General features: G+C 37.1%; 2 protein-coding genes across 5 annotated transcripts in view; both read left to right on the top strand.

The window, feature by feature from the left end:
* Nucleotides 1-15030, top strand: part of ATF7IP (activating transcription factor 7 interacting protein) — an 82575-nt gene that overhangs the window by 43587 nt on the left and 23958 nt on the right. For all 4 annotated transcript variants that reach the window (XM_031057780.1, XM_031057777.1, XM_031057778.1 and 1 more), the window contains exons 5-10: nt 307-444; nt 1548-1613; nt 2142-2215; nt 2721-2809; nt 4108-4746; nt 6247-6314. In XM_031057780.1, coding sequence (XP_030913640.1) covers nt 307-444; nt 1548-1613; nt 2142-2215; nt 2721-2809; nt 4108-4746; nt 6247-6314 — 1074 coding nt within the window. The remainder of the gene's footprint in view (nt 1-306; nt 445-1547; nt 1614-2141; nt 2216-2720; nt 2810-4107; nt 4747-6246; nt 6315-15030) is intronic.
* LOC115947965 lies at nt 6994-14022 on the top strand. Its single transcript, XM_031057781.1, has one exon. The coding sequence runs from the start codon at nt 8042-8044 to the stop codon at nt 9176-9178; it is 1137 nt and encodes a 378-aa protein (XP_030913641.1). The 5' UTR covers nt 6994-8041; the 3' UTR covers nt 9179-14022.

The raw sequence follows: 15030 nt of genomic DNA, 5'->3' as shown, positions 1-15030 counted from the left end.
AAAGAATACCTTCTGTTGTTAAGGTTCTTTTTATATATAGTAAGATTTTATACCCGTGTTATACTGCAAGGAAATTAATTTGTTGAATTAATGGCAAACCATTTGTATTTTCCAAAATGATGTGAAAACTTAGCTGTGCAACCATATGCTTATTGCTGACTGTAGATTTATTTGATTGACCGGGTACAACAGTTGTCATTGTTCTGTTTACAGCAAGATATTTATTAAGAGTTGAGAATATTTTTATAGGTGGTTCCCCAAAGTTTGGGATTGCATTGTTGTATTTTTTATATAACAATTTTGCAGATTATCCAGAGACTGTTAGAAGAAAAACTTACCGCTTTACAGTGTGCGGTATTTGACAAGACTCTGGCAGACTTGAAAACCCGAATGGAGAAAGTAGAATGCAACAAGAGGCATAAAACTGTGCTTACTGAAATGCAGGTGAGTGTTTGTGTGTTTAGCTCCACACTAGGGTCAAATTGAAAAATAACTTCCTCGATGTTTAGTAGTAAGGTTCCTGCAGTTGCCAGTAGGGAAACCATTGTGACTCTGCAAGGGGAGGAGGTGGTGGGGGGAGCAGCAAATACTAATGTTCCTTTTGAGCTGTAAAACTATTTTCCTGCTCAGAAGGAGGGAAGCAACCAGTTAATCATACAGAAACTCCAAAGGGTATCTTCCATCTGGCAAACTGATTCATTAGGTGTTTGTAGACTGCTTTTCCACTCTGCTGTTCCATTTAGGCATTTTCAAAACATTCCAAGTATGAAAATATCTAAGGTCTTTATGAAGCTGGAAATCTGCTTAAAAATGGGAACATGCAGGAAGGAGAGGACAGTAGCACTGGACTTGGAACATCCTACATCACATGCTTCCCCAGAGTGTAAATATTGATGTTCTAGCAAGGAGGCAAATAGCTAGTGTTGAATGCAGTATGCTTTCCTGCATTATTTATAGAAAATATGTACATAGTGATGACATGAAGAACTTCACAAAAAAGAATTTTGAACTGACAGGACAATTAAAAGCTTATCTCATAACAAATTTGAACAATAAGGCCGTTTTACTTTTTTATGAAAAGAACATGGAGTTTGCCAGATCACTTCCCACTATACAACTCTTTCCTCTTGTTGCCACAGACATTTTATGTTGACTTCTTAAGTGCTAAGATGCTTTCAGTATACTTGTTTACCAGTGTCTTTAGCCATCAACTAGAATGTCAAAGTAATAACATCATATAAGGCTTTCATTTATGTAGTTTTGTGTGAACATGTCAGATGAATTCAGTTTGTGTAGTTGTGAGTAGAAAGGAAAATAATTAAACTTGTCTCTAAGATACCATGACTGTGATGCATACGTGTCTTTCTGCTATAATATAGTTAAAAATAACATAGTGGTACTGTTTTTCAAGGAAGAATAATTTCCCTGATATGAAAATGGCCTTTGACTTAACTATGTCTTAGTAATACGTCTTTTAGTTTATAAAAAATTTTTTATAGTTCTTGGGGATTTATGGTTTTGTTTGTTTTCGTCTTCTTCCTGTTTAGGCTAAAATTGCAAGATTGACAAAGCGGGTTGGAGCAGCCAAGGAGGACTTGAAGAAGAGACAGGAAGTAAGAATTAGATTTTTTGGGGTCTGGGGGTTTTTTCTGAGTTAGCCTAAACCTTGTGTTGGAAAATAAAGAAAATTTTATATGCAGAAAGATGTGACTTGTTTATTCAATGGCATTGACAAATTGGGTTTGTCTGGTTTGGTTAAAGAAATCTTAACATCTGTTATGTAATTCTGAATTATACAGTAGCTTCTTTAGCTGTTTTTAGTGTGAAAACACCTTAAACTATATATAACTGAATCGAATTTACTTCAGTATGAAGAGTACCATGTAAATAAAAGTGCATCCCACCACCGTGATTCTGAGGGATGAGAGGGGGAAGAGGAAAGAGAAGATATAGGAGAGGGAAGCAGTAGGACCAAGGAGATTTTGTGTAGTTGTACAATATGTCAAATTCTCCTGCCATGTTGACTTCAGAAAATGAATCTCTCACACAGCAGTGAATGGATATGAAATAAAATGAAAGCATAAGTTTGCAAGCTGCCTTAAAGTTGTTCTGTTATGGCCTCTCTCTCTCATTCTGTGTAGAATGTGGCAAATGCACCTGTATCTCCAGGGAAAGCAGCACCTGACCCTGCAAATGTAAACAATGCCACATATCGGTAAGCAAAGCACATCACTGGGACCGAGTTAAAATGTACAATAGGACACTTCAGATACTCTCTGTACTTCCTTTTTTTAATTAAAGTGTTTTTTCCTTATTCTTCATTGCTCTTCACTTGTAAAATTTGACTTGCTTTTACAGAAATCATAAATTGACAGAATTGAACCCATTCTTGGTTAAATCTAGATAGTATTTAACATCTGTTTCAGCGTTTAAAAACTTATAGATAATAGTGGAAGTTTAAATCCAAGAACAGGAGAATTCTTTTGGTGCAAGACCAGCTTCGTGCAAGGACTTGAAAATTTATAAATAATTCCATACCTCTTTTTATTTGGGAAATAGCCAAAGTTAATTTGCCTGAGAAGCAAAAGTGAGTTTTGAAAAAATAAATCTCAAAAAAGAGAACAGCTGTAAAATTAGGGATTTTTTCACCATTGTACTGTTCATAAATATACCTTATGTGGCTTTTTGAGATAAATGCCTACTCAAATTTTGTTCCTTAGAAATGCTGGCACAGTAAGGCAGATGCTGGAGTCAAAGAGGAATGTAGGAGAGAGCACACCAGCAACTTTTCAAGCCCCTGTGAATCCAGGTAAGAAACTCCCTATGGACTATAAACACACTTCTTAAAAGTTCTATTGCTTTCCATTAAAGAAGTAACTAACCCAACAGAGCGAAACTGATTTTACTCCTTTTTTCCGACCTAAAAAAACCATTATTTTTAGTTGTCTAGTGCATTCCCTGTTTATATTTGTGTAGTATGCTTACCAGGTATGGAAAAAAAGGTGTTGATTTGGCCAAGCAGAATTTGTGGTAAATTAGATGCTTCAGTAGACTGCATGCTGGGTATGGCCGCAAAATTGGCTGTCAAGAACTGAGACGTATCTCAGGCCCCTTATTGTACTTGGTCATAATAGGATGCTGATGATACCCTTCTCTGTACCTAATGACTATAGAAATTGAATTGGAAACTAAACAGCAGTTATAAAGCTCATTTCTTAAAGGAGTCATGTTGAGAAATGGAATTTCTAGATTAAAATTTTATAGGGAATACAGACTCAAACTCACCATTAATTTATTCATTATAGTCTTGCAGTCCTTGGTTGTAAAAATAGTTTAATATCGAATGCTGAATCTTTCCCACAGGATTATCTTACAGTTTGTATGTACTGGCTTTCAGTAGTGTATTTTGCTCCTGATCTTTAGAATTAATCCTGAAATTTTGTTGCATAAAAGTCAATATCTTCTCTGACACATTAATACTTGGTTTTGGTAGAACCTTCTGGATACAAGGTCCTACCTATACAAGACAAGCTAGTCATAACTGAAATAGTTTTTCTTTTCTTGTGTTTTGTGAAGCACCAGTTGCTCTGCCATTTCTATAATGGGTGCTTAAAATGCTGTATTTTATGTTTCCAGCAGTTAAATCTTGGAGCTTTTCAAGCTGCTGTCATAATTCTTTATATATCTTTTCCCCTGATATTTCTTATAAACAGAAATTCAGTATTGACTGTATCTTTAACCAGGCCATTGAACATGAGAGTGTACAACAGAAAAATAGTACCTGTAGCCTTTATTTGCAAAACGAAGTAATTCTACACCACTTTTTTCATAGAGTCATAGAAGTATTTGGGTTGGAAGGGACCTTTAAAGATCATCTAGTCCAACCTTCCCACCATGGGCCAGGTCATCTTTTACAAGATCAAGTTGCTCAAAGCCCTGTCCAGCCTGATGCTGAACACTTAAAATGATAGGGCGTTCCCAGTCACTGTGGACAGCCAGTTCCAGTGACTCACTGCCCTCATCATAAATTGTTTCCATTTGTCGTGTTGCAGTGAAACTTCCCACTTGATTCAAATGCTTAATTTTTTATTTATTTTTTGTGTGTAGTGCCTGCTTCCAGTCTTGCTGCTTCTCCAGCAGTTGTCAGTGGACATCCTAAGCTTCAGACTCCAGTGTCCTCCAGCAGCTCTTTGACAACAGCAGTGCTTCCCACAGCTAACACGGCTACGGTTGTAGGCACTAATGCAGTGCCCACTGGCAGCACTCAGTCAGTGTCTGTCTCATTGCAGTCTTTGCCTGTAATCCTGCATGTACCTGTGGCAGTGTCGTCCCAGACTCAGCTTCTGCAAGGCCACACAGGGACTTTGGTCTCTAACCAGCCCTCAGGCAACGTTGAATTCATATCTGTACAAAACTCGTCTACAGTTGGTAGCCTTACCAAAACGACAGTGTCTTTGGCATCAACTAACACAACTAAACCAAATAACATCCCACTTGTGCCCAGTCCTGGTATTCTGAGGACCTCTACAGCCAGTGCTGGGTCAATAGGCACAACGTTGGCAGTACAGGCTGTTCCTACTTCACATCCTGTTGCACAGACCACAAGGACTTCTTTGCCCGCAGTGGGTACTCCAGGACTTTATAATGCGACTGCCAGTCGAGCACCCCTACAGATGAAGCTTCCTCTCCCTGCATTTAATAGTACAGCTCCTACTGAACCACCCACCATTGCAGCACCTAAGATTGGTAAGTTGTGCTTGAATGTTGACACTGGCAGAGGAAGATAGTGGTCACAGGGAAACATAAAACTGCATTCTGTGGAAAATCGTTTATTAGTGTTTTACAGAGATGGTTCTTCTAGGTTGCGTTTCTGTTGAAATTTTCAAGATCAAAATAATCTCTATGACAGATCTGTTTCAGACATTGTTGAAAGTAAACTCCCCTTGGAGTCAGCAGTGTGGCTTTGTAAGCTTTGTTTTATTTAGAATTTGATTTATATAATTGCTAGCGTGAAGTCAAACTCCTGTCATTAAGAACTTGGTATTTAATTTTAACACAGCCTCTGAGAATAATATGAACTACCTTTCTAAGTAAAGGCATACTGAAAGGAAAGTATAATTGTAACTTAATTTTAACAACACTTAAAAGTAAACAAAATGGTAGAAAAAAACCAATTGAATATGAACCTAGTTCCAAAGGAGTGTGCTTACAGTATTTAAATAAAGTCTCTAAATACAATAAATGCTCAAATAACAATAATTAGATTAATTATTTTTCTCAATCTTTGGTCCTGCCCTGATGGTTGTCTGCACTTCTGATTTTACATACCTTAAATTTTTTTTATAATAGGTGGGATTTCAGGATTTGTAAGTGTTGGAGTTATAGCAAGTGCCTGATTGGCACAATATAAGCTAGAAGGATCTCAAGCAGAACTTGACATCAGAACAAGTTTCATTTCATTTTCCTGTATCTAAGTTACCTATGCTAAAATACGTGCTCTGTAGAGTTAGACATTTATGTTTTATATTGGCTCCTAGCTCTAAAGCGAAAAGAAGTGATTTAAGACAACAGAAAAAGGGTTGTGGCTGATGAGATACAGTGAAAAAAGGGAGGACCTATGTGTTCAAAGAATGTCTCATTTTATGCAGTTTCCATAGATTTACTTTATACCCTAGTAGTTTTCTCACCAGAACTGGAACACTGATTTGGGCCAGCAGTGTTGCTGATAAGCTCTTGTTAAAATGAAAAGGAATGAGAACCGAATTTGAATTTATATATTTGCATCAAATATTAAAACAGCTTCTTAAATTACTAGTTTAATATTTTGCTGAGCTACTAAAGATACTCAGTCTCCTTGCCTCAGTTATATATTTTGCAGTCTGTTTAAGCATCCTTTTTTCAGTCGGGTCTTTTTTTGTACAGAAATATCTAACAATTGTATTAATTTTTAGTTGAATAGCTTATCAATATGCATACAGGGGGAGGAGAGGTTGGAGTTATACTTTGTGCTCAGGCAAGGAAATTGCTCATAAAATGCTTTTAATATACTGTCAAACTTACAAGGAAAGGAACACGTCAATCAAACTTGAATACTTATAATTGAAAACTGGGGCTAAATGTAAAATATGTCACATATTGAATGTTTAGTGTCAAACAGTTTTGAATATTGCCTTCAAATATGGCTAGTGGGTAGCAATAAGTAGTACTGAGTTGATACTGCAAATGAACAATTTTTTGACCCCTCAGAAAACCAGACAAGCAGGCCACCAACAGATACTTCGGCAAACAAGCGACCTGCTGAGGGAACAACACAGGTAGGCTGTTGATTGTTTCTGTATAAAATTCTAAAGTTACAATCCACAGGAGATTATCTTTATTGATTATAATTGAACAATTTTAGTTTCTTTTGTGCCATCCTTTCTAGTTCTCTCAGTTTATATTATTCTTCTTTTGATTCACTGTTACAGCATGAGCTTCTGATAATTTTTTCAGAAGTGTTCTGATGGGATTTCTGTAGGTAGACAAGTTGGTAAATCAGGAGCAGACTAAAAGTTGTCTGCTAAAACAGAGCTAGCATACAAAGAAAAGACTGCCCAATCTTCGTCTGAATGGCTTGAACTTATATAGCTGCAAATATTTTATAAATTATCACACTGCTCTCATTCCTACACTAATCCAGAAGTTAAAATTGGAATTCTAATGTTTGATTGCCATATATCATGGGAGGATAAAAAAGGATAAGAAACCTTCTTCAGGAATAGCTGCTTCATGATAAAGGATAGCTTGCAATACTTCTGGATTCCTTGTCTAAAATTTGTTGGACTTTGAAATTTAAAGTTTGAAATTAAGCTATTTTAAATTCTTCATAAATAATTTTCTTTCTGTCTATAGATGTTTCAACAAGCACCTCATACATAACTCTTGCTATTAATTAGAAGTCATGTTATTTAGAGGAATAAAGTTAATTTCTTCTAGACAACATTTCCAAATTCATTAGTGTCTCAAGGTGCAGTTAATCTAACTTGTATTTCAAAGCAAGAAGAAAATATACAGGACAATATTCTGGTTTTCACCTGCTGAAAGTAATCTGGCAAAGGTAGTCAGTATTTTAGAGTATAAACTATGCCTCACTCTTACCTTTCAATTAAGATAAAGGTTGTTTGGAACTTAATTTTTCAAAGATACCTGTGGATTATAGCTATTCAAAACCCTTGTCTGTACTTGATACATGGGAAATCCATTACCATAATGGATGACAGTAGTACAGTTTTACTCTTTAATTTTCAGTATAAGATGCATATTTTGGAATTTTTCTTCAGTTAGAGCCTGAAACCTGGGAAAAAAATTGGAAAGATTGTGTATGCTAATAGTATTTAGCAGTGGAAGATGAGCTAGAAGGAGGGAAATAAGACATAGGATGTTTTCTGGTTTTCAGTCTTCTGTTGTGTAGTGTATGTTCTAGGTTTACCTTCCGTGAAATCAATTAAGGCATGTGTAATGCCATGGTTAAAAAAGAAAAACCCGATGCATTTTAATTGACTAGTGAGGTATGGAATTGACATGCCGTTCATTTGAAAAACCCAGTTAATGCCACCTGCTTTTTGTTAGGTAAAATCCAAAATATTATGTATGACTCCACACTTCACAGCTCTCAGATCATAAAGTAGTTCGCTGTGTGCCGTATACCTGTGGCATATTTGATGGTACAACTTTGATCAATTGTTTCGAAAAGCAGTTGAAACAGGAAGAGACTCCATCAGAAAATAAAGAAGCAGTAGAAGCAGCACAGAGGAATTTTAACTTCCCTGAGGATGTCCTCTTTGGCTTGGAGGAAGAGGAAGAGGATGCTAAGAGCATCAAAAACACCCACAAGCAGACTGGCTGGGCAGCTAACCTATTAAAACAGTGGCTGGCCAAAAACGGCAAGGATCCTAGCTTTGAATTGGTCCCAGTAAGTGAACTCAATGATATCTTAAGAGAGTTTTATTACACAATAAGAAATCACGATGGAAATACCTACAGTGTGGCAAGCTACAAGTCAATGCGTGCTGGCTTAAACCGGCATCTCAAAATGCCACCTTACAATCGTCAGATTTGCTTAATGAAGGACAAAGAGTTTGCCAGTGCAAACATGGTGTTTGTGAGCGTGCTGAAGATGCTGCGCATGCAGGGGAAGGATGAGACTCACCACCATCCTCCTATAGCTGCCGAGGACTTGCGTAAGATTAAGCAATCTGGTGTGCTGGGTTTGCACAGTCCCCTGGCACTCATCAACAAGGTGTGGTTTGATTTGCAGTTGCATTTTGCCAAGCGAGGGAGGGAAATTCTGAGAGATCTGGCTCCAGATGCATTTGTGGTTGAGAAGGACAAGAACGGGCGTCGATATGCTATGTTTAGATATCCTGGCAAAGGCAGAAATGGAGAAGATCCTCATAAAATGGGTAAAATGTATGATATGCCTGGGGACCCAAACTGTCCTGTATTTTCCTTGGAACTTTATTTGTCCAAGTTGCCTCCAGAACCCCCTGCCTTTTACCTGCACCCTCTAAAGCTAACGTCAGAGCAAATGCAAGAACAGCCTGTCTGGTACAAAAGAGAACCAATGGGTGTGAACTACCTGGGTACCATGATGCCCAGGATAAGTGTGGCAGCCAGGCTCTCTCAGCGGTACACCAATCATTCTCTCCGAACTACCACCATCCAGCTACTCTGTGAAGCAGGACTGGGGCCTAGGGAAATAATGGCAGTGACAGGCCATCGCTCTGAGTCTGCTATTAGGCACTACTGGGGATCTGCAGAGGTTCGCTACAGGGCCTGGTCAGGTATAATGGAAAACAATGCCCCCAGTTATCACTATAGCAAGATCCCAAATGAAGTGAGAAAAGAATCAGTATCTGGTGCATCCACCTCCTCTGTAAAGCGTACTGTTCTAGAACAAAACAAAATTTTATTCCCTACAAAATCTGTGGTGCCACCTGGCACTAACTCTGTGGCTTTAGTCCCTGAGGGACAGCCAGCTCTGAATTGCAAAAGCCCGGTCCTGTTGAACCACAGTTCATCCAAGGTGTTTCTCCCCAAGAGCATGACCAGTGGGAACCTAACTGCTGGTCCCCTTCAAGGCTATTGTAGCAAACCTGTCTTTATAAAGCGTGTGATAAAACAAGAACCCATGACTTGATGCTTCTGTAATAGAACTGATTTCAGATGAATTGCTAAAGTGGAAAAATTATCAGATTTGGTTTTTTATTTGGTCTATGAAGGAAATTCCTTATGGCCTAATTCAGCAAGAGGTATCCTGTTTGCATTCAAGATGTCAGCTATGGAGCAGAAATTCAAACTGTGGAGGGCTTGGAGTTTGTATGACTTTTTGTGGCAGCTGGGACTCTTCCAAGTGGCTGAGCAGAGTTATTTAAAAAACATTAAAGGGAGATATTGATTTCCACTTAGCTGAAGATATGCTTTCTTCACTAAGAGAGTGGCTTTTATATTTTGTGAAGAGTGTTATTTATCATACTATTTTGTGACTGCTGGCACTAATGTAGCATCTTACAAATCAAATACTTGATTACTGAAGAGCACCAAGAAAGTAGAAGCTGAATGAAATAGACACAGGTGCACTAAAAATATATACATACGCATGAAAACACCTGGAATTGCTTAACCACTGTCACCCTCTGTTCAAATTCTTATCACACCTACCAGAGGACTGTGCCTTTGTTTGCTCTTTTTTTTTTTAACCTTCTTCTAAATTGGTTTTCTCTGTAAGCTGCAGATTTGCATTGGAGGTCTTTCCTATTTAATATTTTTGGCTTAATATTCCAGTCATTCTGTTCTCCGAGGGCATTATTGATATGTGTGGTATTAAAATTGGGATCTCTTTGGTTGTGCATGAAATGGGGAAAACATTCTCAAAAGAGCTGAAAACAATTTCTTGTTTAAATGACAGGTAATTAGTGTTTGTGTTGTCTCTGTGCCTAACTTGTGAGAGGGGTTTTTTTTTGTATTTCCTCTCACCAACCCCCTTCATTACATGTCACATCATCTTTGCACCCAATCTTTGCCAGTATATATAATTCACAAGAAGTACATCTTGTTCTTCCTCACTGAACCCTGTCCAAATATTTTTGGTTTTGACTTCTTCAGGTCAGTAAACTGGTCCTGTCATTATCTTTTCTGTAGATTTTCACAGGTTAGAAATTCTCAGCATAGTGGATGTGAATAATTTTCATCATAGATCCTGACAAGAGATCTTCTGGTAAATAAAAATAGAAAACTGGTTATAGAATTACAGATTATGGTTGGTCCACTTTGGAAGAAGAAACAGTGTAGCATTTAAAACTGTTTTCCATATATTAACGATGAAATAAAAATTGTTTTGTCCGTTTCAAATGCGTGTACACAGATGCACTTCACATGGTTTATCATACTAAGGACTTCACTTGAAGTGTTGATGTTGCTCAACAATGGACAAAATAGGGAAAAGTCGCAGCTGAAATGACAAATTGACCATGATAAACTCTTAATTCTGTGGAAAACTTCCTTGTTGGGATAGGCTTTCAAATTTTGAATGAGATTTATCACTCTGTTATAGTGTATAGTCAATATAGACACTGCTATAGTCTGTACAGAGGACTTGATGCCTGAATGTTGGAGTTTTTATCTTGGCTGATAATATTTACTTTTGTGACCTTGTGTCAATTATTCATACTTACTGCATCAATTTTCCAAAGTGTAAGACCAACACAGTGCTCCATTTTCTAACGGATCGTGATAACGGTTAAAAGGTTTTAAAAGTTCTTTAGTGATCTTAAACTCAGATATGATTGAGATAGTTGAACAGATGTAATTGTTAATATAGAAATTACTTCTACACAGTCCTGCTTCCTTAGTAGGAGTGTTAATTCATTACATAAATGACTAGAGGAAAGCAAGCATGAGTCATTTTGTCAAGCCTAAAGTAAATCAATTAGAGATGGTCGAGAAAGTGATCCTTTCTAATGGCAAGAAGAAAAAGTGAAAAACTAAGGGTGAACAGTTCTCAAAATATAGGAGAACTGTGCAGTAACTTGTAGGATATTTTAGGGTAACACAGATTTCGAAATTTAGGGATTCGTGGAATTAATAACTCAGCAAAACTGGCAAAATTAATCTCTAAATTGACTCTAAACTTCCACTCGGATGGGTATGTATTACTGTCCTCTCCCAGAAAAAAGTTACCACCTTTGTCTCAGGTAGTTGCTTCTTCCAGTATACTGGCACTGAACATTTATCTTCCAGGAACAAGACAAGCGTGTTGCCAGATGATTCTGTGTTCCCTCTTGCTGCATACTCTGGTCATACTGACCACATACCCTGCTCTGGTTCTTACTGCATCTGGATGACTTAGTGCAACAGCAAATTGCTTCATTCTCCAACACAAATCTAGTTGGTGACTAAAATAGAAAAAGAGACTCTCTAGGCCAGTCTTGGCATGTCTCTCATTCTTTTTGATTATCATTTGGCTTCTAACTTGACTTCTGTTCTGTTGGCTTATAATTGGGTATATTTGGATTCTCATTTGTTAAATTCTAATTCTGTTGGCACCAATTATACAGTGTCCTCTTACTACCTTCAGTTTGAACCTGACTCTTCAAGGCTACTGACTGCAATATTACTACCTTCTGGGTTTTTGTATGGGAGGATTTTTTGTTTGTTTGTTTTTTAATTAGAAAGTATTCCTCATTTGGGCTGGAAGTATTATTGCTTCACAAGACCTGGCGTCATTATTTACTAAACTTTCTGGTAAACTTTGATTTCTAATTAGTAGAACGTCTTTCTGACTTTCCAAAACTGAAAAAATCTTTCTCCTCTTTCCCCTCCCACCTAAAGTGTTAAATAAATCTTTCCTACATGTATTTTATTTCTAGAAAAAATGAGCCAAATGCATATTTTGCAGCTTCTGTAAAGTCAGTTTTGGCTGTGAGTACAGTGATACAGGGAGCAGGGAGTCAAGTTTCAAGTCAGTGCTGTTCATGGCAGTACAGGTCATGCTGTGTGAACATAATAAATTATGTCAAAATGGACATTATTGTACTCCTCAGTTGCAGTATCAGCAGAGAACCTCAGAATAGCAGGGTAACAGGTTTTGGGTCTTTTTCCATTATTTTTCTGCTATAAGTGAACCTGTTTGGTGAACCAACAGGTTAAATATAATTTGTTGTCTAAATTTAGATTTATACTTTGGCTGCAAATTTAATGCAAAATTGCCAATCATCATTTAAAATTAATTTTAAAAATCCAAATATAAGAAATATTCTTTGAAAGAAGTTTATCTTCTATGTTTCTTGAGTTTTCTAATTAGATCTTCTCCTAAAATAAGATAGTTTCATTTCAGTTGCAAAAAAATCCCTAAAAAGCAAAACCAACCAAAAACCCCCAACCAAAAAAATCCCAACAAGCAAATAGAAAAAACACCAAAAACCCAAACAACAACAAAAAACCCCAAGCGCTTAGTCTAAGTCAACTAAATTAATAGTGACTGCTATGTTATTGATTAAATTCCATTTTCTTTGATGGAGATGATCCTGAAAACAGTGAAGAATAACTGGTTCCTTATATAATGCTTCCATAAATTTAGTTTTGCATCTCACTGTCATAATTCAGCTTTGGTACTAGTGTTGTGAATACAGGAATTGTTTTCCCTGTGCTTTCCTGTTAAGTTTGGAAATCTCAGCTGTTACTTTAAGGGGTACTCAAATTATTTCTTGTTTATATGAAGTTGGCATGGTATCTTTTAAAGTATGTTAAATTTTCTTTGTTTATGTGCACCTTTTCTGTACCATGTGAAGTGCTCCACTGTGCAGTGTTGAATACCTGAAGGCATTGGAAGGATGCTTTGAAATGGAATTTGTTCTTGGGTTTGTTGTGGTTTTAGTCTAGTACCTCTGGTTATCCTGAACTGAGCTGCTTCTCAGTAGTTGCTAAAGTTTTCCATATGCAGCTTGGATGTATGATTTTGCTGTGTGACTGTTTTCTTCTTTTCAGCTTTTCTCTCTGCTTCTTGCTCCAAAAGGAGTGGCTGCAGGGATGTGGAAGGGAACACCTTACTACTTGTATTAGTCTTTCATCTTCAGCTTTTTCCTGTGTACACAGAAATTTAAGAGTTGTTATTTGGTCCCAGTCATTTTATCCATGGCCATTCCAGTGCCTCAGGTCCTTGAGTTGCATTTCTGAAGACATGACGAGCACTTTCACTGCATTGGGGCAAATGTTATTGTTACAGAGGCAGAGGCATTTTTAATTATATAGCAGATCTTTAGAATGGTTTAAAAGTATTTTAGTACAAATCCCGGTTATAGATACAGGATTTAGATATATATTATATATAATATATAAATATAGCTCTGGTATACTGAGAGAATCTATGAAAGCAGTTTTCTTACACTGTAACATAAAGTAACAGTGAACAAATCTAAACAGGGTTTGATGTGTTGAAAATGTCTGGCATAAGTCAATCTTCAAGAATTGTTTGCATTATAGTTATTAAAACACCTGGTCAGGTGAATAGTCTTTTTTATCCTGTTCCTACTTCATGTGCAGTTTATCTTCTTAACCTACTTCATGTGCAATTTATCTTCTTAAGGAGTAAATCTGGTTTTTAGTCTAAATTTCACCTGTGCATTTCACTTTACAGCTACTATTAGTTCATTAAATAAAAGTCCACCAGTGTCCTATCCATTTCCCATTGTTTCTGGCACACCTTAATTTCTTTGGTTGAACTACAGTTTAATTTAAGCTATTTTGCTGACTATTGGAAATCCATCTCGTAAAACATTAATAAAGTATAACTCCTATCACATTACTCTGCAATGTGTAACCAACTTTATGTCTCTTAGGAAATAATGTGAGCAAAGTGGATATGTCAGCGTACAATTTATAAGCAGCTATTAATTCTATGTTGTTGAAGCGTTATTGATGAATATGTTTCCTTGCATTTCATGGTTTTATCACTCAAAATAAACATATACAGTTATATATGTCAAATGGGCTGCTTGACTTTTGTCTCTGACCATGGGGTTATGTTTGGGCTGTTTAAAATGCCACTAGCTCTTATCTGTGAGGTGGAACCTTTGCCTGAGACTAATTAAAAAACTAAATTACAAAGTTGTTAGGAGGACATCATGTAGCTGAATTGGATGGCTGTTTTAAGGAACACAGTTAAAGTGAATCCATTCTCACCTGACTTTCAAAGTTATTGTCTTTCCCTGCAACTGTATCTGTGTTACTTAAACTACCCCCAAGTACTGAGAGCAGTTTTTAATAAGTAAATATTCTTGTATATTGTAGGGTCAGATTTGTCATTTGAGGCCGAAAAAATTGGGAGAGATATTAAAACAATCTCACTGATTATGCCATTACTGCAGGCATGGATAATAGCTTTTAAAAGCTGCAGAAAACTAATCTGAAAAGTATTATAAATATATTTACTGTTCAATAAGATGGCCATTATCTGCTCTTTGCACCAAAGAAATGAGAGGTTATATAATACACAGGGGTTACTGTAACTGGTTATTCATTTTTTCCATGCTTGCATTGTTCTTGTTTGGTAGGAAGTTAGCACAGTACCAGTTAAGGGTAAGGGGAATGGAGTAATCATGTGAATGCAACACATAAAGTGGCTGTTAAAAGTATTTTTGAGTATTACACAAATATGCAACCACACACTATCAAAACATATTGCAGCGCTGTGAAATTTTGTTTGTGTGTGACATGGTTTTGACTGGAAGTAGGATTTCTGGGATATGCTGTGGTCAGGCCAGAGGCCAGTAGGTGTTCAGATTCTGAAATTGGCACCTGTTTTGGCCGCTGAGGTATTGGATACGCCTCTGAGAACACAGGGGTTAAAAGCAGAGCTGTACCTTGGGAGCTTCCTCTTTGAGTTCTCGTCAGGGAAGAGTCAAGACCTCCCCTGCGCGGCTTTGAGCTGGGCGGGGGAGGTGAAAAAGCCATGTGGCTCGGGAGAGGGTAGGCTGGGCCCTCAAGATGGAAGGG

Source organism: Geospiza fortis, unplaced genomic scaffold (genome assembly GCF_000277835.1).
Source record: "Geospiza fortis unplaced genomic scaffold, GeoFor_1.0 scaffold173, whole genome shotgun sequence".
NCBI lineage: Eukaryota > Metazoa > Chordata > Aves > Passeriformes > Thraupidae > Geospiza > Geospiza fortis.
The sequence above is the reverse complement of the archived record's forward strand: the minus strand, read 5'-3'. Positions and strand labels throughout refer to the sequence as shown.

Bases quoted from the DNA above. Each gene is read 5' to 3' on its own strand.
- LOC115947965 (XM_031057781.1), top strand. From the start codon at position 8,042: ATGCGTGCTGGCTTAAACCGGCATCTCAAAATGCCACCTTACAATCGT.